The sequence below is a fragment of the Lolium rigidum genome, chromosome 1 (assembly GCF_022539505.1).
Source record: "Lolium rigidum isolate FL_2022 chromosome 1, APGP_CSIRO_Lrig_0.1, whole genome shotgun sequence".
NCBI lineage: Eukaryota > Viridiplantae > Streptophyta > Magnoliopsida > Poales > Poaceae > Lolium > Lolium rigidum.
Genome location: NC_061508.1, coordinates 4,402,665 through 4,426,858, shown reverse-complemented (window position 1 = coordinate 4,426,858; position 24,194 = coordinate 4,402,665). Strand labels below are relative to the sequence as shown.

At 44.2% G+C, this 24,194-nt stretch overlaps 3 protein-coding genes across 3 annotated transcripts; 1 reads left to right on the top strand and 2 right to left on the bottom strand.

Moving 5' to 3' along the window:
* Positions 1-317: 317 nt before the first annotated feature.
* Positions 318-5,403, bottom strand: LOC124666378 (protein WHI4-like). Its single transcript, XM_047203712.1, has 10 exons — positions 5,149-5,403; positions 4,825-4,887; positions 4,229-4,307; positions 3,993-4,121; positions 3,379-3,457; positions 3,160-3,205; positions 2,494-2,600; positions 2,329-2,398; positions 907-989; positions 318-603 (listed from the first exon to the last, which is right to left on the bottom strand). Exons 1-10 carry the CDS (start codon positions 5,383-5,385, stop codon positions 573-575), a joined length of 924 nt encoding a protein of 307 aa, XP_047059668.1. The 5' UTR covers positions 5,386-5,403; the 3' UTR covers positions 318-572.
* A 2,057-nt stretch (positions 5,404-7,460) lies between these two features.
* On the bottom strand, positions 7,461-8,894 carry LOC124703320 (phenolic glucoside malonyltransferase 1-like). The gene has a single exon (XM_047235537.1). The coding sequence runs from the start codon at positions 8,892-8,894 to the stop codon at positions 7,461-7,463; it is 1,434 nt and encodes a 477-aa protein (XP_047091493.1).
* A 2,774-nt stretch (positions 8,895-11,668) lies between these two features.
* LOC124684838 (DNA repair protein RadA-like) lies at positions 11,669-22,298 on the top strand. Its single transcript, XM_047219092.1, has 15 exons — positions 11,669-12,309; positions 12,528-12,583; positions 13,718-13,776; positions 13,986-14,057; positions 14,245-14,328; positions 14,978-15,085; positions 15,423-15,485; positions 15,574-15,654; positions 17,756-17,821; positions 18,576-18,731; positions 19,275-19,352; positions 19,611-19,649; positions 20,386-20,468; positions 20,751-20,823; positions 22,004-22,298. The coding sequence occupies exons 1-15, from the start codon at positions 11,669-11,671 to the stop codon at positions 22,172-22,174; spliced, it is 1,830 nt and encodes a 609-aa protein (XP_047075048.1). The 3' UTR covers positions 22,175-22,298.
* Positions 22,299-24,194: the final 1,896 nt, after the last annotated feature.

The following is a 24,194-nucleotide window of genomic DNA, read 5'->3' as shown; positions in this document are numbered from 1 at the left end:
AGGCAAAGTGATGTGACCAAACATCTATAGCCTTTTCGCTGAATTTTGACTATACCACCGGAGGAACAGTTACGATCAAGGTAGGCCAGCAGCTGTTCTCCAGAAAGATCATGTGTCTTGCTCTCAGCCTCAAGCCGAACACAAATGATATTTTTTCTTACTAATACATTTTCTCCTCTTCTTTTATACTACTGTGTATTAAATTTTCACAGATTTTTGACCATTGCATTTTCGCGGATTTTTGACCATCCGACCGGAGGAACAGTCACGATCAATGTACGCCTGCAGCTGTTTCACAGAAAGATATGCGTCTTGCTCTCTCAGTCTCCAGCCAAACAGTGCAATGGCAAGATCATGCGAAATATATGCTAAGAGATGGTAAATAATAGTACGAACATCTAGCACAGGACTAATGAACAGCTCTTAGTTCTCATACATGGACAAAGAATACTGCAAACTGAACTCCAGATGCTACAAGCCAGGCAGGCAATTACATGTGCAAGGGGGGCCGATTCTAGCTTCTAGTCCATGGCTCGAGGCCACGCCAATCCAAGAACAACAGCGATTGCGAGCTAGCTACTCCTCATCTTCGATCTTGCGTACCTGCAGCTGGAGTTAAAGGAAACAAGGATATACAATGATGCATGACTTCCAGTTCTAGTGAGAATCAATTGTTGGGTGACTGTAAATAACAGTAGAAATATGATGGAAACTGGCAAACCAAATGGTATTCCCACCAGCACACATTGTCAATGGCAGTTCTAACCTCATCAGCAGACTTAATTTCATTAAAAGACACTGTTTTGTAAAAGATGCAAACTGAACCAACCCTAGGGAGGCTCCAAACCTAAAGAAGTGAAGGAGTAAAAGCATGCAGTGTCTTGAACAACAAAGATGGAAGGATACTCGATTTGCAAACCATCACTATCGGAAGAAGGCAGGATGGTGCCTTGGAGGTTATTCATAGCAGCTGTAGAGGACTCAATATCCTGCACAATGAGATCATGTTCAGAAAATAATAACTGTGGAAAGTGAGATGCAGATACGATATTACTCCATCTTCTATTCCAGATGCCTTTTTAGAACATGTACAGTTAAACCTTTTTAAAACTTGGACTGCTACTGTAAGCAAAAATAAGCAATTTTGTCCTACAAATATTACTCTTACATTGAACTTGCATCTCATTATATATTTAATATTTTTAAGTAAAAGCAAGTATGTCATTGTCTCGTTATACCGAAGTTATGGAGACCTTATGTCATGTAGGGCAGAACATATGGCCACAGCAGCAAGGACAAGGGGATGGACCACACGGCTTGATCCTCAAGATAGGCCCCTGATTTCCGTATCAAATAAACCACTTTGTTTCCAAAGTAAGTTAGTGCTTGCCTTACCCTAATGATATGGTTTAAGAATTTGTATTTCCTAAACTCCCCGATATAATGAGAGTCGCACGTTGTAATCACCATCAGATATTAATAAGCCAGAAAAGAAACTAAGCTCACACGACACCTTGTCAGCGCTCTTAAACCTTGTTATGAGGTTAAACAGGGCCGTACCTACGAATTTGGAGGCCCTGTGCAAAATCTAATATTCGCTTCGTCTAGTAGAAATATTCGAGTCATAGCTTACACCACTGAATTTCGGTGAATTTGGTTTTCACGGGTAGACATTCATAATTTTATATGAATTCTATTGAAATCTAACCAAATATATATCTTAATTAAGTGAAAAATTATTTGAACCTGTGTGCACTATTGTTATCTGAAATAATTTGAGATAAAGGCAATTGTTTGAGTAAATGAATGAATTGTTGATATTACGTTGAAATTTCATCTAGGGTGAGCCCATAACATTTTTCTCCAACACTTCCGGAGTACCTCTGGTTGAAGAAAAGATGAGGTCCTAGAATCAGTAGTTTTGTTGAATAGAGGAGACGAAGAAATGAGAGGCCTGCGGAGAGAGAGGGGTTGGGGCTAGCGTGTGGGTAATTGATTGGCTGGTTGGGTTTCCTAGGGGAGCAAGCAGTCGTAAAAGCAGCAAACTAGTACGTACATTCACTTGATCAATGCTACTAAATGGATACTTAGCAGAAATTTTGGAGGCCCCAAATCAAATGGGGCCCTGTGCAAGCGCACATGCTGCACTTGCTTGTGGTACGGGCCTGAGATTAAAAACAATATTAACCCATGTGCAGCTCAAAACCAAACCTTGATGTGACTTTTGCCATATCAAGTTCATATTCTAAATATTGAAGACCTTCCATAGCATCTCCAAAGAACAGCAATATAGTATAACTAAAACATAAACAGCAAAGGGAGATATACCGTAAAATCAGCAAATGCTGCAGGCAATCCACCACGACGACGCATTTTAAGCACATGAAATCCAGGTTGCCTGCCAAGTGCAAAAAAATAAGCAATGATCATCAATTTATGTTTTTGCTAGAACTTCACTTAAGTGAGTATATTAGCAGAATTTACGTAACATACTTAGACAATAGTTCCTCTAGCTCCTCTTCTGTGCATGCTTTTCCAAAATTTGAAAGAAATAAAGTAGAACAAGGTGGAGTTTCAGTCGAAGTTTTGTCTGGTTGACCCTGCACGATCAATGCCACATCATAAGTTAATAAAATGACAAAAAGAATACTTTAGGACTACAAATTTATATGCACCCATTATAAAAATAGTGCACCTGCGCACTTAAAAATTCCCCACAGAACATATCACGATATGTGCAGTTATAGAAGACGTCAAGAAACTTGATCATGACATGTGCACTGTCCTACTTAAAAACGTCATATAGTATATATGAAGGTCAAAACATTTAAGAAAAAAAGTTTGAAGTAACAAAGTTCATACAGATACACCCCATTGCAGCTTGGTACTGTACATAAATTGAGCTACTACAAGATTCCAACAGCATGCAATGTCCCTATTGCAGCACTAATTTGATCAGCTTCTTCTAATGGTCTTAAACAAAAATATGAATGTAGACACAAGTACCATCATGCCACAATATAGAATGTGGCAAATCAAACTACAAAAGCATGGACAACCGCTTGCTTTGTTTCACAACAATGCAGCAGTATACATTGGTATTATAACAAGGATATAAGGTAAGAGTGTGGTAAAGTGAAGCTAGGACATGGAACTCACATTTGAAGAAGAATGCCGCTTCTGCTGCTTGATATCAAATTCACCACTGTTCCATCAAAGGAAAAAAAACAACCATCTATCATTAACAATCCATGCACAAACGGCAGATATAGGAGAAGTGGCGCATTAGCTTAAGTGTTTTATTTAGGTGAATGCAAATTAAGAAAGAGAATTAACTGCAACTACGGAGTGATATGAAGTGCATGTTAAGTTGTTAACCTTTGATCCGCAGGTAACTCATCCTTGTCGCTGGAATTATCATTTTCTGTGTCCAATGATTCATCAGATCCACCCTGCCCTGAATTTTTGGTGCCAACAACAAGAACGTGCAAGTGAGATTTCTGTCGAAACTGCCAACTGCCAAGAGAAATCCCATACTGCAAACTGCATTACTTTAATTTATATGTGTGTGCAAAGTCATCCGACCACATGATTGTTTCATAATGGGGACATACCGAGTGCAAAGCAAACTCTTACTGCTTCTAAGTTCTAACATAGTGTCATGCCAATACTCTTAGTTATTTCATGACATGAACTCATGGCATTCTAGATAAAAGAAAATGAGGAAGCAGCCATCACAATAACCAAAAAAACAAATTACATGTTAAAATTCACTGTGCTCCTCGAGATACGGAAGATACCGCAAGTGAAAATAAAAAGACAAGCAAGTAAACAGAAGCCATCATTGAACAGCAAATTTCTCTCATACTTTCACTTACAAAACAAGTTCAGCCTAAATGAGAATACTGGCAGTATTAGAGATGATAGCTATGTGGAATTGAGAAGCAACTCCCTTACAGATGCGGGATTCATCAAAAAAGTAGTACCATTACCATTACTGTCGCCACCATCACCATCGGCAGATACATCATCACCACCTTCATCGCCGTTGTTGTCATTGTCAGAATTTTCCTCTGTTCTATGTACTCGCTTGTCAATAACTCTGTACCCATCCCCACCGCCTAACATGAAAATTGTAATCAATTGAATGGTGTGAAAGTTTGCAATAGCATTTTGCTGGCGAGAACTGATACGATAAAGAAAATTAGCGATATTGTACAAATAGTACCTCCATGACGTTTGCGTGAATTCGACTTTGCTAGCTCAATGTGCAAACAATCACCACTCTCAGGATCAAAAACAGATCCCTGAAATGGATCACGTATAAGATTAGTGATAATAAAATCAAGTGATCAACACTATATGGTAGTAGCTATGAAGCTGAACATAAGATTTATAAGCCCAGAGCAAGGCAATTTCTTGCTACTGTTGCATAGATTGAACTTGTACTTTATTATTGGAGATGTGTGTAAAGCTTATAGCCTGCTCAAATGGTTTGAGGTTTGACAAGTAAAAGCAGACACTAGTTTTTTCTTACAAATTTCATTGACTTGATATACCATCAAGGGCCAAAAATAACCGAGAGTCAAGGGCACATGATTTCAGCATTCAATTTCACCTATGGATGTCAAGCAAGCATGTTTTATACAACAAGCACTGTCAATTTGTTATTTGGGGTATGGATTTTAATAGTGACTAAAGCTACGCTGAAGTTTGTTGCATTGTGACCTGCTGCTAAATTAATGTTCACATTACCACAGAAATAAATCTACAGAGCAGAACCAGGAAAAATGCGGAGGAAACCTGACTCGCAGCAAGACTTACATTTAACGAAGCCATTGCCGACAAGGCCGCATGATGGGTGAAGAATGACACAAAAGCAACAGCCTGCAGCATAAGAATAAGAATTCAGAGACAACATCAGCCAAACGTATAGTAACATACATCCAGCCGGAGAAAATATAAATTATGCCCTCTCGACAGTCGACACTACAGCGTATTGTTGTATTTTTATCCAATTTACCCTAATCCTATGCATTCAAGTTCTATATGGCACTGACGAAACGAAGGGTTCTTCCCCTTTCTGCCTGAGCGAGGGTTCAGTTTCAGTAAAAACCGCGGGCTGTGGACCCAGACTTAGGAGGTGACCTGGTTGCCGCGGCCGGTGTACTCGAGGAGGCACTGGTCGAAGCCGGGCCGGCGGGAGAAGAGGTTGTGGATCTCGCGGGGCTTCACGTCGTCGGGGAGGCCGGCGACGAAGAGCGTGACGACGCCCTGCCGCTGTGGGTCCGGGTGCGCGTGCGGTGCGTAGACGTAGTAGGGGTCAGCCGCCGGCGGAGCGGCGGGCGGGAGGTGGAGGTGGAGGCGGTGGTGGGAGAGGCTCATCTCGGCACGGCGGAGAGGCGCTGCACTTCGTTCCACCTTTCCTGCTGCGCCGCGGACCGGTTTTAGACGTCGCGTGCCGGGTCTGCGCCGGATTCCGGGAAACCGAGCAACAGCGGTTCAGGCCGGGTTAAATTTTACACACACGTCAACCTTACTGTTTTTGAAATAGCCTCCGAGTGTATGACCAAATAGGTGTAGCATAATCTCTGGAAACCCAATGTGTAGTTCGGTTTTTCTTCTTTTCCAAACTTTAGAACTTTTGTTTTCAAAATTTAAAAAAAAAATCACAGCGCATCATCCCCTCCTGCTCGGGTCGCACACGCGAGTGACCCGGCGCCCCCCCTGGCCATCGAAGGCATGAGGGGAGGAGGGTGCGCCCTGAGGGACGACGACGCGCGGTGAAGGCCACCAATCAGGCAGCGCATGGTGGCGGTGAAAAGTTACGACAAACAGCGAAAGAAGGGGCTGAGGCAGAGCCACCTAGAACCATGGTTAAGGACCTCGAGCTCGAAGCGGGGCCATTGGAGCTACAGCAAGGCCGGCGCGCGGTGCGGGCCTTCCTAGGCCCAACGGGAGGAGATGCTAGGGCCACTTCTATTAATTAGAGGTGGCTCCTAGAGGCAGCGGGCAAGCTATGGAGGAGCCGACGCTAGTATCCATGGGGCGGAGGTGCAGGCTAGACCTTGGCCCAACTGAGCCAAACCCAGGTCAGTAGGCCACGTCTGCATCGCACTTGTCAAGAGTGTGACAACGGCGGTGTGGCTGGTCCTTGGCCGTGTGAGAGGTGGATGATGGTGGGAGGCTACAGGTGCTCGGCTATGTCGGAGGTTGAAGAAGGTCTGCTCACGTCCGTGCGGGGCACAGGTGGACCATGGTATTTCAGTTATTTCGATGAGCACGGTGGGAGGCCTGTGGCGATACAGGCGGAAGTCTCGCCAGTCTTCGGGCAATGTCGGCGTCGACGATGCCAGTGGGTGTTGTTCCCCTCATTGGCGTCGCTGCGGTGTGTCGTCATTTCCTCCCGCTCTCACTTCGTTTGGTAGTTGTCTCCGAGCAAAAGTTTGGTTCAAAGTTGGACCGACGTAATGGTGGCATCCTCATAGTCGTCCCTCCATTGGGAGCATCATATTGGGAGACATGGCTTGGAGTTCATTGGTGCTTTCCTTCGATGCTCGCCGTTGTCGAAGTTTGATCCTCAGAGGCGAAATGTACACCATCGGTGGGAAGGTAAAAGATAATGCCTTCCTCGGGACCGACCAAGTCACGCCATTATCTGCCACCTCCTTTCCGACATCAAGGGTGGATGGTGCGTCAACAAGGGGGGTTCAGTGGAAGTTGTTGATCTTCGAAGGTGGCCACCATTGGTCGAGTCGTAGATTTTTTGGTCACCTTAGGATAGGCTCTCCTGCGCTGCAATTGTAATATCTGGTATTGGTTATCTTCTAAATAACATGGTGTGGAGTTCCTATTGCGCTTGTTGTTCGCGACAAGTTGTAGTTGTCTTGTAATTGCAATTTTAGCTTCTATAATAATATGGTAGGCTTCGGCGTACTCTCGCGGAAAAGGTTTCAAAAAATTAAGAAAAATACTTGGATGTAGACAGTGTTGCATTCTATCGGTGTATCGGTATATAAATATTTGGAGCAAAATACACTGTATTTTGTCCTCAATAAAAATGAAAAAATCTCACAAAAGGATGAAATCGAGATACCAGTGTTCATTACTACACTCACGCAAAAAATCTAGATTTGTCATTTTTGCTAGCCGAAATTGTAACATATTTATTATAAAAAATTACACACCGGTAGATTATAATATCGTCTATATCCTTGTATTTTTTATTTTTAAAAATGTTTAAATTCAAATTTTCTAATGGGATTTGAAACATAGGAAAACCAAAAAAATCCTACAAGATGCGAATAAAACCAAGATCTAGGAGAGACAGGATCCAAACTAGGGGATGGTAGTATCATGAGCGCAAACGTTTTAACAACGTGGTTGATATAGTCATTTCCAATCTCGATCACGATTGCAAATTGCACAAAACCGATGTTTTAACATACAGTGGATTGCTGTCAGACTGCCACACTGACTGGCAGTTGCGCTTGGGCAGCTGGTGACGACGCGGAGAGGCAGGCGACCGCGTCGGCGAAACACCTCTGAAACCTGGCCATGCAGTCCGGCGGGAGCGAGATGCCCACCTCCGTCCCGCCGGTGCCGCCGCGGCCCTCTGCCACCGACATCGCGCCCGTCCTCGCCACGGAGACGATTTCCACCTTCGCCGGCGTCCCGAACCCGAAGTCTACGTCGTAGACGCGGAACCTGGGCGACCCCGCCAGCGTCAGCGGGACCCCGGCGCCGTACGCCTCGACGACGCGCTCCAGGCACCCGTCCCAGCAGCCCCGCTTGCCGTCTCCACGGCGCGTCGCCTCGTCGATGGCGGCGGCGACGGCGGAGCACGAGGCGAAGAGGCCGCTTGCGCCGGCGCCGGTGAGTAGCTCCTTCCTGCTCGCCGAGGCGAAGCACAGGCCCACGCAGTTGCCGAGGTACCTGGCTGGGACAGGCGGGTCCAGCCGCGCACGGTGGTCGGCGGCGAACACGGCGTAGGCGCGGTCGCTAGTGCCGCCAGAAGGCTCACCTTTGGCACCACCGCCTTCTTTAGCCCAGTAATGGCAGTGCCAGATGAAGCCGTATGTGGCGACGATCGACGTGGGGCGAGGCGGAGGGGGCGACACGCCGCGGCGCGCTGCCTCGCGCGCGACCGTGTCCTTGATGCTCCGCAGGTGCTCCTCGGACAGCGCGAACGTGGCGAGGAGCTTGTCGACGACGTCGGGCGACCGGAGGGGCTTCCCGTCGCGGCTCTTGTACGACCTTGGGGCGGCGAAAGTGTCGTAGAGGTCGTCGCGGTCGCGGATGAAGGTGCGGCCGATGACGGGCGGCTCGGGCGCGACGGCCCCGCGGGAAGCCGCCTCCCACGCCCACGTGTGGAGGAAGTGCGTGGAGCAGGCGCCGTCGCAGGCGGCGTGGTGGACGGTCACGCCGATGGCGAGGCCGCCGCAGCGGAGCACGGTGGCCTGCAGAGCGAGCACGGCGCCGCCCTCCGGCAGCGGCGGCACGAGAGGGGCGATCTTTGCGACCTCCGTCGGGTCGTCCGTGGCGAGCTCGTCCACGCCTGCAAGATCGTACTCGGCGACGGTGAAGCTGACGCCGTCGCCTGGCCGGTAGTGGAGCTCGTACCGGTTAGGCGTGCCGGGAGCGAGGCGGAGGCGGCCGGCGAGCGGATAGAAGGAGCGGAGTGCCTTGGACAGGGAGTCCTGGAGGTTGGAGAGGAGGACGTCGACGGCGCCGCCGTGCTCGTGCGCGTGTTGGAAAAAAAACACGCGCTCTACCGGCAAGGTGTGGAGCCACATGGCATCCAGGTAGGTGAGTGGGAGTGAGCGCTCGGGAAGGGTCGCCCTGCCGGACGACGGCGATGGCGCGACGAGCGAGGTGCGGAGGACGCGAGCCATCGTCAGCTCAGCTAGCCGGCAGCTGCCTGAGCGTTGCGGGCGTCGTCGTTGTAATGCCCTAGCAGTACCTGAGCTCGTAACCAACTGCCCACACGACGACGAGCAAACCACGACCCGCGACCGGTCCAGCAAGATTAATGTAGCCGATCTGCGACGCTGCTTGATCTGATCTCTGTAATAGCCGTACACAGTTGGGCCTTGAAGACTTGAAGTTATGCTAGCTGTGTCTGTCGTGTGTCAGTGGCACTCGCGCGCCGGAGGGTGGTGATGACTGTCAGTTTCAGAAGTTGACTGTCAGGTTAACAACAGATAACAAAAGAAAGTCAAAAACAAATAAGGCTAATATAAAAAAGGAGGGACCACAGGACTTGACTTTCTCCTTGTACATCTACTTATATATCAACCACAATCTGAAAATGCGATCTCAAATGCAAATCTTAATTATAAAAAACAAAAATCGACCACAAAGAGGTTACTTATTAAGCCACAATCGTAAGAGCAGATCATGTGGTTATAGAACATTGATAATATCAGCAAGAGATAGATCAAGCTACTTCCACACAGGCCCGGTCGTGAGATTTTGAGGGCCTGGGGCGAAAAATAAAATATGGGCCCCTTTATTTGCATACTTGAATGCAGATAATCAGCGGCACACCATCTTTGTATGTCATCGCGGTGGCCATTGACGCGGTGCAGCTCCTCTTGGCGTGGCTACCAGCCATGTGGGGTGGTGATGGCCGGGTTGTCTCCGGCCATGGTGCATAAGAGGTCAAGCGTTGGTCACACGAAGCATGGCCGGGGTGTTCACATAAAAGAAACCAAATTGCATTTACGGTTACTGGAAAAACTGCGCTTGCGCACAGTGGTGAGAGACGAACTAAATCTATGGACACCAATTACGTGTGGATTTTTATAGTGCTGACAAGTGGTAATTTGCCACATGAAAAGGGAAAAGGTCACAGTTGACGGGGTTCATTCATTGAATCCATCCGATGGAATCCATTGCGCTGGGTTGCGGTTTTCATAACGTTCGTGCGATACAATTCCACGAGAAATCTTTTGTATTGTTAAACCGACAACACAAAGAGAAGTTTCGTGACATAAATATTAGTAGTCACGTAACATCCACAATCAACCAATACAAACCTATTAAGACCAATTTTGATTATAAAAAAATCACATCACCACTATTCAATAAATAGATCATGTTTTTTTAGATGTTTCACTAAATAGATATGATAGAACAATCAGTTTTCCCTAGAAAAATGCTGATAGAACACTACTCTTTTTTGAGAACTGAACGGTGCGCAAAATAAAATAACTAGGCGAAAAAGAAAGGCCCAAAGCTTATTATGTCAAGCAACGGTTCGGCTTTCTTCTTCTTCCCTGAGACACAATACCTTACAACAATGGCGAATCTGGCGATTCAACCAGGGGTGCTCTAGGGCTGGCATATACCTGGGTTGGGGCCCCTGGATTTCGATGGCCCGGGGCGTCCGCCCCTCCCCCCCCCCTAGGGCCGGCCCTGCTTCCACAAACCCTTAGTTTAGAGTGGACTACTCCATCTTCATCATGGATGCATAAGAGATGTTGTTGGAGAGGTTGGAGATGCGAGCCCGCGGCTCCCGGGCGTTCCCCCTCCAATCTTGTAGGTTTGGCCTTCATTCTATGTTTCTGTTCCGCGATTCGCCGTCTTTCGTGATCGCGAATACGGATGTATATATAAGCGGTTTTAGGTCAAGACAAGTCCAGGTGCACAAAGATCGACGGTGTTGGAGTTACGAGGGCGCAAGTGGGCCCCATGGCGCAACCAGTGTATCAAGCCAGGCCATGGACCCTCTTTGGCCCTCCAGCTGGCCCAAGTGAGGTTCAAGTGCTCCAAGTCTTGATTTTCTATAAAAAAAACTTATACAAAAAAATTCATGTCCTTTTAAGTTCACGAAGGTCCCTACAAGTTAAAAATACACAAAATATGGTATTTTTGTTTGCATGGTTATAATACAAATAAAATGGATCTTTTAAGAAAATCATGAAAATCATTCTATATCATGATTATAACCACTTATATGAATCAATTACGATGAAAAAACAAAGAACATAGATGCATCGGCATCGCCCAGGTTGACCATGCTCGTCCTCGAGCATAAATGTGATAACTATATGGGCTTTGTAGTTCGTTGTCAACAAATACACAATATAGAATCCATGATCATTGCTACTCAAAGTATAATAGTTCATTAAGAAGTAAATGACAACATGTTAGAGCTCATAAAAATGAAAAGATGTACTCTCCGCTTCATTTCCCCCCCCCCCTAAAATTCAACTTTTTTTGAGAGTCCGTAAAATTAAACTAAACATCCTCAATCCAACGTATAGGCGTACCTAGCCATAGGCAGCCCAACCCAAAGCTTAGCCCGAAAATCCCGAGCCTAGACCTAGATTTGTTGTCCCGATGGCTAGGCCTGGGTAGACTGAAATCGCCAATTAACGGAGCAGCCCGGCCCGCAGCCCAGCAGGCTTTCCCTATTTTGTCCTGGCCGGGCCGGGCTGAACCAGGCCCAAGCCCGGCCCGACAGATGCCCAGGTTTACTTAGGCCTACACTGAGCCCCGTGCCCGTCTCTGACCTCCGCGGCTCCACTCAAGTCCGGCGCGGCGACCCCTGCCCCCCTTTCCCGCGCCGTCGCGCCGCATTTCCGCCCCCAAACCCCCCACAAAACCCTCGAAAATAACCTCGCCGTTCCCCTCCCCTTCCATGCTCCGCACCACCACCGCGATGCTCCCATCCGCCTCCTCCCTCCTCCGCCTCTCCCGCCGCATCCCTCTCCACCGCCTCCGCCCACTCCCTATCCCCCCTCTCCTACCCCACCTCCGCCTCCTCTCCTCCTCCTCCTCACCCCGGCACACCGACGACCCCCTGCCCCCACCGGATGCCGTCTCTTCCGCCGCCGCCGCCGCCGCCTCCGACCCCGAGACCTCCACCGATTCCGAGGCCTCCTGGGGCGTATTCGACCCCATCGCAGGCCGCATCCTCACGCAACCCCTGGCGCCCCCTCCCCCGCCCACCCCCGAAGCGGCGGCGGCGGAGGGGAAACCGACTGGCGGGAAGGGCGAGAGCAGGTGGGCGGACGTGGCCACCGCGAGGCGGGCCGGGGGCAAGGGCAGGAAGGCGGCCGCGAGGGCCACCTACGTCTGCGGCAACTGCGGGGACGGCTTCTCGCAGTGGTGGGGCACCTGCCGCAGCTGCCAGGCCGTGGGGGCCCTCACCAAGTACGTCGCGGGGGCCGACCCCGCCGACGCCGACGGGGCGCACCACGCCGCCCGCTCCTGGATCCAGCAGAAGAGCAAGGAGATGGTGCCCAAGAGCCTCCCCGAGGTCACCAAGGGCTTCGACCAGACCGGCTGGCGCATACCGCTGTAAACGTTTCTAATTACTCTCGGCCCTAATCTGGAGAAATGCTGGCCACATTAGTTGTTCTTTTCATCTCTATTAATCTGCTGTGTAGATGAAAGTTTGTTGAGATGTTCAGTTTGTTGATTGTTCTGCGCAAATATGGCGAAATCGGCTCCACAAAAGCTCACTGAATATTTTCCCCACTACTAGCTGATGATGTGTATGGTTTTCTTACTTGCAGGCCTGGCACCTTCGGAAGTGAAATTGCTCGGGTGCTTGGAGGTGGCGTTGTTCCTGGTAAAACATCACTCTTAACTCCTTTGGTAGTACTAGTTCAAAGGAAATTTGGTGTAGGATCAGTCAGGGATCACATATGTATAATGTCACAGCCATGATATCCGTCTTGCAGTTCCACCGAACCTTTTAAATTGTTTAGGATAACCTTGTCTCATCAAATAGGATGTCAGTCAGATGACACTTTTTAAATATAGTTATGCATTATTTCGCCTTTCGAAATTTGCCTCAGAGCGAGGCATCTGCTCCACATACTAGACATAGCTACAGAGCACAACCATGTGCTCATAAGCTCTCTATTTTAGTTTCTTTGCCACTTCCAGACGTTTTTTTTCCCTTGCAGAACTAGTATCTTCTGCTTGTATGTTGCACTCGTTCTAAATCCTTGTTGTCCCTTTCTTCTTTACCAGTTCGTAACTTTGTATCCTGACATAAGTTTTAAGGTACCATTTTAGACATTTCTTGTTCTTAAGATACTTCAGGCATCTCTCCCAAAATGCATATCAACCATTGATATATAATTAGTTTTTTGTAAACATGAGTATTCAGCAGTTATTGATAAACAGAAGTACAGAACCCTAAATTATTGCCCCCCCTCCTTGGTCCAAGCCAGCCACAGCCTCCCCTTCCCTTCCTCCACCGCTCTCTCTACAATTCAGCCACTGCGCCTCAACTGAATCCCCTCCGCATCTTTTTGATCCCAGAATCAGGTGCCTGTACTCCTGCATATCTGTACTCATACGAGAGTTCAAATTACTTGCTGTTTTTGTTATGGTTCGAATTAAATATAAGCACCAGGGGTTGGCAATTTACTGGAAGGATGTTGTACCTTCTCCTCTTAACTACCTTACAACAGGTACATCTGATTGCAGATTGCCAGATTGCAACTAAAGAATGATTATTGTGAAACCTGAACAAATTAAAACTCCTATACCATGTCTGTGCAACCCTGGGTATGCCAAGTTCTCTCCTCATGATCTCATCTCATGCCATTCCATTTATGTGTTACGTTGGGTTGTTGAAGCATGCTTGGGAAAAAGTGATTCTGATGTGTTGAGTGAAACTTTTTTATACTTTGCAGCATCAATGTATTACCTACTGTTTTTCATTGATTGCCATCACACATGTATTTTGCAGGCTCCTTGGTTTTAGTTGGTGGGGATCCAGGTGTTGGGAAAAGTTCATTGATGTTACAGGTAAATGTGCAATCTGGCTGTCCGTTGTCAATTTTGTATGCCTTTTCTTGCATTTTCAACCCATTAGTATCACTGCATTCAGTTTTCTACTTATACTTTTGGAATGTTAAAATTTATCTACTTAGTTACTTGCATTTTGTGTATTGGAGTTTTGAAATTTCTGCACATATTTTCTTAACTTTGGAATCTGAAAGCATTCTTCTATGTAGCTTGCTTCTATTGTATCCGACGGTTCCGAGGACCATGAGTCATCTCCTGTTGTATATGTGTCTGGTGAGGAGGTTGGTTGTAACCATGTCCAATCTTTATCATTGCAATTTCTTAACTGGTCTATGTTCTTGTTGACAAAATCTCCACGGACTGATATATCCATATGACACTCTTACGAGACTTTTATGTTTAATATTTTAAATTTATTATTATTTTTCTGAGCACTGTTTAATAAAAAACTGTTAACTTTGTGTGCAGAGCATTGAGCAAATTGCAAATAGGGCTGACCGGATGGGTATCAGGTCTAGAGATTTGTACCTATACTCTAGTACAGATATTGAGGTAACATCATTTGGCTGGTATCATTTATATATCCATTTTCTTAGGTTCATCGACCTTTGTTTTGAGATTACGAAAATGTGTTTATACTACATCGGCTTTACTGTTGGAGTTCGGGGAACTGATAATCTGTAGTTTTCTTAACTAAGCTAAGTGTGACTAACTGAGTATATTCTTGAGTGCTAAAGAGTGGTGGACCCTTCCTGTTATTATCACGTATATGAGAGCTTGTTTCATACCATCTAATAAGGCTACCAAGTACTGATAGTGTAGGTTTACGCCATACAAAGTTATTCATAGATCTGAAACTTTTCATTATACGGTTCTATGACCAAATGGTACGCGTGCTGTACAAATTTTCACTAGGGAACCAAAATAAACTTAAGAACCATATACTTAAATAGAGTCTGCCAATGTTTACTTTCTTGTAAAGCTGTGCCGGTAATCTCAAACTATGCTTTCTTGGATCCCTAATTACCTAAAAGCACAATAGAAACAACATGACTAGTTGGACATGAAATATTTCATATTTGTGTTTTGAGATTTTTACCAGTTAACAAAACCAAAGATTTTTTATCTGGGCCTCTTGAGAGAATCTAGCAGATAGATCATAACTGATAAACTATTGATATTTCTCTCATTTGTTCCACAGGATATCTTGGACAAAATCCAGCCATTATCTCCAAGGGCTCTTATTGTTGATTCAATCCAGACAGTTTATCTAAAAGCGTTTGCTGGAAGTGCTGGGAATCAAGTACAGGTATTTCAGAAAATATTTCCAGTTTATGTAGAGGCATGCTTTGCATGGTATTAAATCATATAAAGAATGGGTTCATGCTTGGTGTTCCTATTATGTTGACTCTGCAAATGTCCAACAGAACTAAATTAGCTTCATGAATACATAATATAATATGATAGTTGATCCTGGAGGAGAACTTGACTACTTCTCTGAATTTTACTATTGGATCTGGTAACAATTTAATATTATGACTGCATACCAAATTCCTTTTTAGCATAAGTTCTGATAATGAACATAATACTCATCTTCGTATTTTCGCTTGCTTAAAAGATATGTCCTATTTATTTGTGAAGCATAGGTCAAGGAATGCACATCTGCCCTGTTAAGTTTCGCAAAATTGACAAATATCCCTGTTTTCTTGGTAAGTTACACACTGCGAGAAGTTTATCCTATGTCCTGCATAAATGGGTGATTATGTTTCCCTGATTATTTACTCTCTATTTCTCTAGATTGGACACGTCACAAAAGCTGGCGATATTGCTGGCCCTCGTATTCTAGAGCACATAGTGGATGTTGTTTTATATATGGAGGTTGGTAAATACTGCTTTGTAACACATGTTTTGCTTATAAAGTGTGGTAATATTGTACTACAATATTAAGATTTTAGCAGAACTTATAGATTATATATATGTGTGCTGCCTCCTTTTCTTGCGATGTATGCCTAGGAATGTCTTAATTATAATTTTTTTTTTGTAAAGGATCTTCAAGTTAGCAATTCCTGTTATGAAGTTTTTTTTTTCGAGAAAACGCAAAGGACCTTTGCGCCTCATTTCATAGAAAAGATAGACTGTTTACAATCCTCGTAGGAGGCAGCATACACAAGGTTCAAAAAAGCGCTAAGCCCTAAGCGAGCGGTGAGGCTCTGCCTAGAGGAACTACTGCTTAAGCGAGCTTAAGCGCCGCTTAAGCGTGCAGGGCAAAACAGGCATATGTAAGCCTAAAATAAAAAATATTGAATAACCTCATGTAGTCCTGTGTTGTTTCTGGTCCAACAAAAGGCTCAACAAGATGCCTCTTGCTTCTTAGGTCGTAGCCACACACATTGATCCCCTCCAAAAAGCCCAATAACCACACACACTGCAAATAAATCGATCTCCTCCAAAAAGCCCAAGAACCTCACACACTGCAAATAAATCGACCCCCTCCTGCATCCCAGCCTCCCAGGTCCCAAGTCATAGCCGCCACTCACGCACACCTGCCTCTCTCACTTTGATCCCCTCGATCTGGACTGGAAGGGGACGAGGGGAACAAGCTGCTGGAGGAAGGGGACCCTGTCTAGGTGGCCTTGAGGAAGATCTACAGGGCGGTTCGGAAGAAGAGCTTGACCAACGGTGTGGAGGAGCCCCAATGGTGCTTCTGCCTCGACATGGGAGTGAAATTGGGATGAGTACGGGATTCCTTACCCTAATCCTCTTGCTTCTACCTGAGAGCCCGCATCCACAACTCCTCCTCGCTTTTCCTCTCGCTCAGGCCGAAAGCTGAGCGGAAGGGCTCCGCTTAGCTCTAATCTATGCTTAAGCGTACGCTCAGGAACGCTTTTTTGAACCATGAGCATACATGGTACACACTCAGCTACTCAGTGCACATCCCAGGTCGCCGGCAGCGCTACCCTAAGCCCCATAGCACCCGCCTTAGCCCAGAGGGATGCTTCTTCCTTGACTTTGGACATCAGGTCGTGCACAGATGGCCGTGCTCCCTCAAAAACGCAGTCCGTTCTATGCTTCCAAATCATCCATGGCAGGAGCAGCGCTGCTGATCCCAGCCCTTTGCGGAGAGGTTTGCGAAAGACGGTATAAGGTCTGTAACAGTTTACCAGAAACTGCCTTTGTCCACAATACTAACACACAAGTAAGAATTGAATACTTCTTGGAAAGAAGTCAAACAATCATGAATTGAGTGAAAGAAATTAACCCTGCACCAACAAGTATTTTCCTCACATTTTTTTTGAGTTTATGTATGACGACAAATCACGGAATCCAACTTCTGCTCTCATTATCCCTGGAACACAACTTGTTCTAAAATGTTGGGTCTTCTATATGTGTGTGAAATAGATAGGGTCCTCTGCAGTGGTGAAGAAAGCAATGGAACTTTATCGCAGTGAATTTTCCAGAATGGGAATATTAGCCTAGACCTAATTCTGGAAACACTACTTTGTATTCCTTGATAAATGTTGTGTAATGCTGTAAAATTATAACTACAATGAGCGGTGATCAGAATTTGTTTCGTATTTGTTTGCACTAGTTATGCTGCTACATGAAGTTTCTTTTTTGTCCCATATACATTTGCCCACTCTAAACCATGGGATATGAACAAGTAGACAAGATGGAGGGTTCCTTATAGGAACATCCCTACTAGTACTTTTAATCTCCTCATGTACTGTTTTGCCCCTTTGCGCGTTCATTTTTGTCCCTGTAACTGCAAAGGGTTTTCCACATCAAAACAGTGTATCCTATTCTTAAGACCCTCTTTTGTTTACTACGTGGTTCACTAGTAAAAAGCATCAAAATTCTTCATCTTTTGACATTGCCTTCATAGAATGTTCCAGGTCATATAGCCTTTTTCAAATAAGCAATACTATTGTTGTCACTAAGATAATGTTGCAACGCTAAAAGTTTCGTGCTCTTCTTTCAGGGAGAGAGATGCTTATCTCATCGACTGTTACGGTCAGTGAAGAATCGTTTCGGTTCAACAGATGAGGTATATACAGTATACCCCTGTGTTCCTGTCAAATGTAATGCATATTTTTTTATTTAAAAAGCTTCAGTGGCCGATTTGCATGTTTAGTTACCCTTTTAATGAAATTAACTGCCATCAGTTTACACAATATGGAAGGTTGCTAGGCCCCACCCTACCCCAAATCTTGTCATGGTCCTTTCTCGGCCTCGTCAGTTCTCTTCTTGTGATGCCGTTGCTCCTCTATCTCCTTTCCACTAGGTGGCGTTGGTCTCTATCTCCCTTCTACTTCTCTGCTCGTATTGTGTGCTGTTCCAGAGTAGAGTGTTGTGGCTTTCCAGCTATTTGAATTATCCGATTGTAATCCCAATGCATGAGATTAGTTGCTGAACCGGCAAGGATCCTACAGTGATTTGCTATACTTATTTTCTTTATGGAAACCACCTGTGCTATAAAATATTTCATTCGAAATACCGAACTTGTTTGTCTAAAAGAAGTTGCCTACACGTTTTCCTCTACATGTTATGTTCAGTTTTGTCCATAAGATATTTAAATTTTGTTTTAAAGCAATTAAGGCTCTTCAGGAAATTGTTGTGGCTTTGGAGTGCACTTATATTTTCTACTTTTGGATGTACACTTAGTTAAAGGCAGCATTCGAGTCATAGCAGCATCTTACTGGAATTAGTAAAGTTTTATGCAACTAACTAGATTCCAATCATAGCACATCAGCCGCAAACAGTCCCTAAAGCAAATGTATGCCGCTTATGTTTTTTGTCAGCTTGGTGTATTTGAAATGTCGGAGTCTGGTCTGCAAGCTGTTCTGAATCCTAGTGAGATGTTCTTGACTGAGCATGCCTCTGATTCTGAAATACTGGCTGGGCTTGCTGTAGCTGTTGTTTTGGATGGATCCAGGACCTTTGCTGTTGAAGTTCAGGTACTACATATCGCCATTGTTCTTGAGCCTGTGATTTATTTGCCTTTCAACACTTTGCATTCTTTCTTTTGTTCTTTTAGTGTAGTATTATGGTGAGCTTACTTTTTTCAAAACGAAACTCATCATTTACCAAAAAATTCATCTTTCATTGCAGTGAAGGTTTTTGGTATAGAATGTAATTCCGGTAAAAAGCTTGACAAATTACTGTGTTATCAAACTACTCTCTCACTGTTTTGATAAAGCTTGTATCAATCTGGTAAACAGGGCACATGGTACTGCCCTTTGTTCATAACCCTTTTTGTCACTTCACTGTATTTTCGGTCAAAACAAACTTCACTTTATGTTTGGATGGAGGACCACTCTTATTCTTCAGCACTCTGGATATTGCATCCGAGTTGCAACCGTGGAATGTAAAAATATTTTCCTCGTGGAGCTTTCTTGACACTGTTCTGAATATACTTTCACTTTTTTTGAACATGTTAGACGACCACTGTTGAACAATTATGAGTTTTGTCTGTGAGATGCAATTTATGTTGATTTCAGGCACTGTGTGTTCCTGGCTGTCGTACTCGAGGACAAGTTGTTGGCATACCGATAAGCAGGGCTGATGTGATAACATCGGTAAGTATTGCATCGTTTCCATGACACCTAAAGAAATAAAGCATTCTGCTCCACATAAGCATTGCATATGGTGTATATATCTTAAGTAAATCTGTGGGTATAAGATCCAGTCCGATGGCAGTATTGCCACTCCAGACTAGATAAGGTAGCATGCAGAGGGCTGCAAGTTTATTCTAGCACTCTACCCCGTTATTTTTGGTGTTAACGCTGCACAAAAATACATGTATTGCCAATTAATATATTTTCTTAACCCTACAGGTTCTTATGAAGCAAGCAGGTCTAAAACTTCAGGATAGCGTAAGCTCCAGAAGCTTTGATTAGCCTATATTTTTATAATTACATACATGCAAAGGTTTTAGTGTTAATTCACAGATAGTCTTTCTAGTAAGCTAGCTCCAGAAGCTTCGATTAGTCTATAACTTTATAATTACATGCATGCAAAGGTTTTAGTGTTAATTCACAGACAGTCTTTCTAGTAAGCTGGTGTGCTATGCACGGAAAACATGGGCCCGCCATGTCATCTTCTAGTTATGGGATAATATCTCCAACCTTTTCTTTAGGTAGTCTATCCCTTAAATTAGGAAGATAACTGTTAGCTTGGGAGTTAATTAAGAGATAAGATCTACCATTTGTTACTTTGATTGGATTGTTACTTTATTAGGAATAAAGGAAGCAAGAATTAGAAGAACACTTTTTCTATCTTGGCCCCATGGGCGAGTCTCTCTCCAAAACCTAGTACAAATTAAATATGGCTATTTTCTCGGATTGCCTTTCAAGAGACCTGATTAATTAATTTGCACCAACAATCCACCAAGTCACGGATGTGTCCTGGTATGTAGGGGCATGGACACAAAAGCTGACATGCTCTAACTATAGGGGGCTATTTTAACATGGATGACAGTGGCCTAACCATGTCAACTTTTTACTGTGTGCCATGGTTTTGGTCAATTTGACTATAGATCAATCATTTAGATATTTTGTTATCTTCGCCCCCACATTCTGTTTCTGGTACTATTGTCTGCTTGCATTGCAGGTTATTTTTCTGAATGTCGTTAGTGGCTTCGAGTTGACAGAGACCGCAGGAGATCTGGCCATAGCAGCTTCAATTTGCAGCAGGTAATTCCTTTTGCAGTTTATGTTTGGAAGGTCATAACTACTCTGTACTTGATTTTTTTTTGAACAAGAATAACTACTTGATACACTTTCAGTAAGTATGAGTACTACACCTCCCTCCTTCAGTAAGCACAAATACTAGACCTCCCTCCTTATATACATAGGCTAATTAAGATTTCCTGAACGAACTTTGGATAAGTATAACAAATTGAACAAAGCTGGGGAGGTTTTTGTCTTCATTTCACTATCTGTTTGTTAAATTAACCCTTTTCTCCTTGTTTTCAGTTTCTTAGAATTTGCTATCCCAAATGATATTGCATTTATTGGAGAGATCGGCCTCGGTGGTGAACTTAGAACTGTAAGTTTGTGTTTTTCTTGCTTTGTGCTACCACTTTTGGCTCTGAATATTCTTTATTAGTACTTGTGGGCTGTGGCTTAAAGGAAAGGGCCTGTGCATTCGGAAGAAAAGAAAGTTGTGAATCGAGACCGCCCAAAACCTATTGAGAACTATGATACCATACACTCCTAGATACGATATGAAAACGCATGTCATGATGTATCTAATGACATTTATTTGACATGATAGACGTTGATAGTTTTTTCTAAAAACTTGGTCAAAGGTTACATCGTTTGACTTTTGACTTTTGAAAAAAATGGCTTGTATTATGGGACGGAGGGAGAGTATGATACAACACTGATGTTAAAGAATTTGAAACACCAAGCTGCCGGGTAGCCATTTATTGCCATATATGCTTTTCCTAATTATGTAAAGGCGTGTTAGATTGCTAACCTTTTGCCATCCATTATTTGTACTTTTCACATATGGGTTTCATACATGGCATAAGTGCAACTCACGTCCATATAAATCAATAAAATCTCTGAGGGCGACAATTTATACCATGAGTTCATTAAAATGAATGTTGGTTTGCAAAATGTTAATGCACAATAAAACAGTATGCATGTCATCATTTTAGAATTTTGGTACTTACTCCGGTTCAAAATAATTGCTCAAAAGTGGATGTATCTAGACATGTTTTAGTGTGTAGGTACATCCATTCATGGGCAATTATTTTGAACCAGGAGTATATATTTTCAAATATCATTTGTTAAGTAAATGCTAATCGACTTCTGACCACCCAGCTTATACTAGTGTCACTAGGATTGTCCAGTGGTCATGCACAAATGAGGAAACTCGGACTTTCAAAAGAATAATGTGCAATGTGTGTGGAATAATAATAATGTGCACTAGTTCTTACCACTTCAGCTAGGCTTGGGAACTGTAGTTGGCATATTGGAAGTACCCCAACACCCATCAGTTTTTTCCTCTTTCCTCAGACTATACACAACATGCTCCAGTTTTTAAAGAGAAATAGTACACATTTCTCTTCTATCCAATTTATTTTGTCAGGATTTCTTGATTATTTTTTGCCTGATGTATTGAAGGTAAGGGCTTTTCAGCCTATTCTAACTTCAATGTGTTAATCTAAAAAAAAATCTTCAATGTGTTGCATTAATGTTTCTTTTATTCTACTCTTAAGGTGCCAAGAATGGACAAGCGGGTAATGGCTATCGCGAAGTTGGGATACAGGAAATGTGTCGTTCCTAAGACTTCAGAGAAGCTGCTCAAACCGCTTGATCTCGGCATCGAGATCTTGCCCTGCAGAAACCTGAAGGAGTTCATAAACACCGTGTTCAGGCCAGAAGTATGACGTTACATCCTGGCAGGGTGCGCTACTTACAATTAGCTGGCTGACTGTAGGTGTTTAACGGGCGTAGGTCTGTTTGTAAGTATGACTCGTATACTAGTTCTGTTGATGTGCCAATTTAATTTACTCCGTACCACAATGTTGCAAGATCCTGGTCATTTTGCGCTGGTCCGTTTTGCTAGAGACTACGGTTGGGTACGCATATTTGCTAGTCATTAGATAACACATTGTTGGATTGCATTACTTGCATTGCACGGTGAGCACAAGATGCATGATCTTCCTGGGAAACAGTATTGGGTTACTTTGATCAGGATTGTTTTTCCAATCAGATGGTCAAACTATCTGCTGAACATGCAATTCACTGCCCCCTGCCGACCGTACTCTCGTGACTAAAGGAGCATTTACCAAGATGGTACCTGTGGAATCTCCATGCTATTTTGGGTGGATTGATGGGAAGTCAAATCTCTGCAGTTTTGGGAGGATATAATGGATGATGGGAAGTCCATTTCTGAGACCGCGGGTGAGTTCTCTAAGTTGGTCTCGAGGCGGTGTCGAGGCGCGCTTTGGGTGAGTTCTCTAAGGTCTCGAGGCGGTGCTGAGGCGCACTCAAAAGCAGTGGGATCGTACATGAAGCTTGCACCGACATGCGCTGGATCTCCTACATCTGTGGGGTTCTTAGCAACATTTGCATTATGCCAGTACATCCAAGTCTCCAGGGTTGTCCGTGGAGTCAGTATCTGTACTGCTTCAGACTTGATGCTTGGCGGTGCATGGTGAACGACATCTACTTGTCTGCATCCTGCTATAAAGCCATGATCCATGGGTCGGTGATGTACTGATGTTGGCCCCTCAGAAGGGATAGAGATTTGGTGCACATGAGTACCAGTGATCTCACTTCAAAAAATAAATAAAAAATCATATTTCTAAGCTTCATAAAATCTAAAAATAAATTATGATGTAGCTGGTATTGTATCCCACAATCTTGTAAATTTTCAACTGAAAATAATGTGTATTTTAGGCTGCACAAAAATAACAAATGCATAGATCTGAGTATAGTGATTCAAATCTACAAAAAGAAAACAGATTTTGTCATTTTTGTATAGGTCAAAAAACAAAAAATTTGAAATTGAGATTTTGTAGGTTAGTGGGGTACATCATTAGGTACTTTTAGAATTTTGTTACATAATTTTTTTAAACATATAAATATAATTTTTGAATTTTTTAATCTGTCAAGAGCACTGGTGCCCAGGATCCAATATGACTTTTCGCCTCAGAAGCTCACAGTCTTGTCCCCATGGCCACCCTCCCATGCACATCGGATAGACTATAGCGTGATGAGGATTTCAACATCCACCCAGGCCTCTCCCTCAGAGTTGTGTCCCATGTGACTTGACCGAATCCTTACTACCGCTATCTGTACTCTCGGGTTACATGACACGAGTGTTCTCCTAGATCTACTCTAACTTTGCTTCTACCAAGTCAGGACCCTAACATATGCTATATCCATCACACAAAGCTCATCTAACGGTGCTCCTGGGTTTAGTACTAGTTGCTGCTGCTCAGTTTTGGAGGGAAGAGGCAGTGATGTCTCGGTTTACCGCCAAAATGTTCTTTCTTCTTCCCCCTTGCCTCTCACGGTTCCATCCATCTAATAGTATGAGCATCTTAAGAACAACCAGGTCGAAAAGGCAACTGCAGATCAGGGCCAAACATACACACTAGAGGCATCTGCAGATCACTAGCAGCAGTATCAAGCTGCGAGGTGCAGATCAATTTCTGATGAATTACGCGAGCGGTGAATGGTGGCGTGGCCATGGCTGCAAGTAGGCAACATGAGGCTGGTTGTCCATAAGATGGTTCAGTTAAACAATACCAGTGCGCGTATAGATTTGTCACACGAGTCAGTTGAGTAGCAGCTACTAGTACTAAGCAAAGGAGAACCGTTGGATGAGCTTTGGGTGGTGGATATATCCTATGTCAGGCCCCTGACTTGGTAGAAGCAAAGTTAGAGGAGCCGGCTCCA

Coding starts and splice junctions, on each gene's coding strand:
- LOC124666378 (XM_047203712.1), bottom strand. CDS start 5,385: ATGAGCCTCTCCCACCACCGCCTCCACCTCCACCTCCCGCCCGCCGCT. Junction 2,399..2,493: donor CTAGAGGAACTATTGTCTAA/GTATGTTACGTA, acceptor TGCACTTGGCAG/GCAACCTGGATTTCATGTGC. Junction 604..906: donor AGTGATGGTTTGCAAATCGA/GTATCCTTCCAT, acceptor CTCCAGCTGCAG/GTACGCAAGATCGAAGATGA.
- LOC124703320 (XM_047235537.1), bottom strand. CDS start 8,894: ATGGCTCGCGTCCTCCGCACCTCGCTCGTCGCGCCATCGCCGTCGTCC.
- LOC124684838 (XM_047219092.1), top strand. CDS start 11,669: ATGCTCCCATCCGCCTCCTCCCTCCTCCGCCTCTCCCGCCGCATCCCT. Junction 12,310..12,527: donor ACCGGCTGGCGCATACCGCT/GTAAACGTTTCT, acceptor TCTTACTTGCAG/GCCTGGCACCTTCGGAAGTG. Junction 12,584..13,717: donor TGGAGGTGGCGTTGTTCCTG/GTAAAACATCAC, acceptor TGTATTTTGCAG/GCTCCTTGGTTTTAGTTGGT.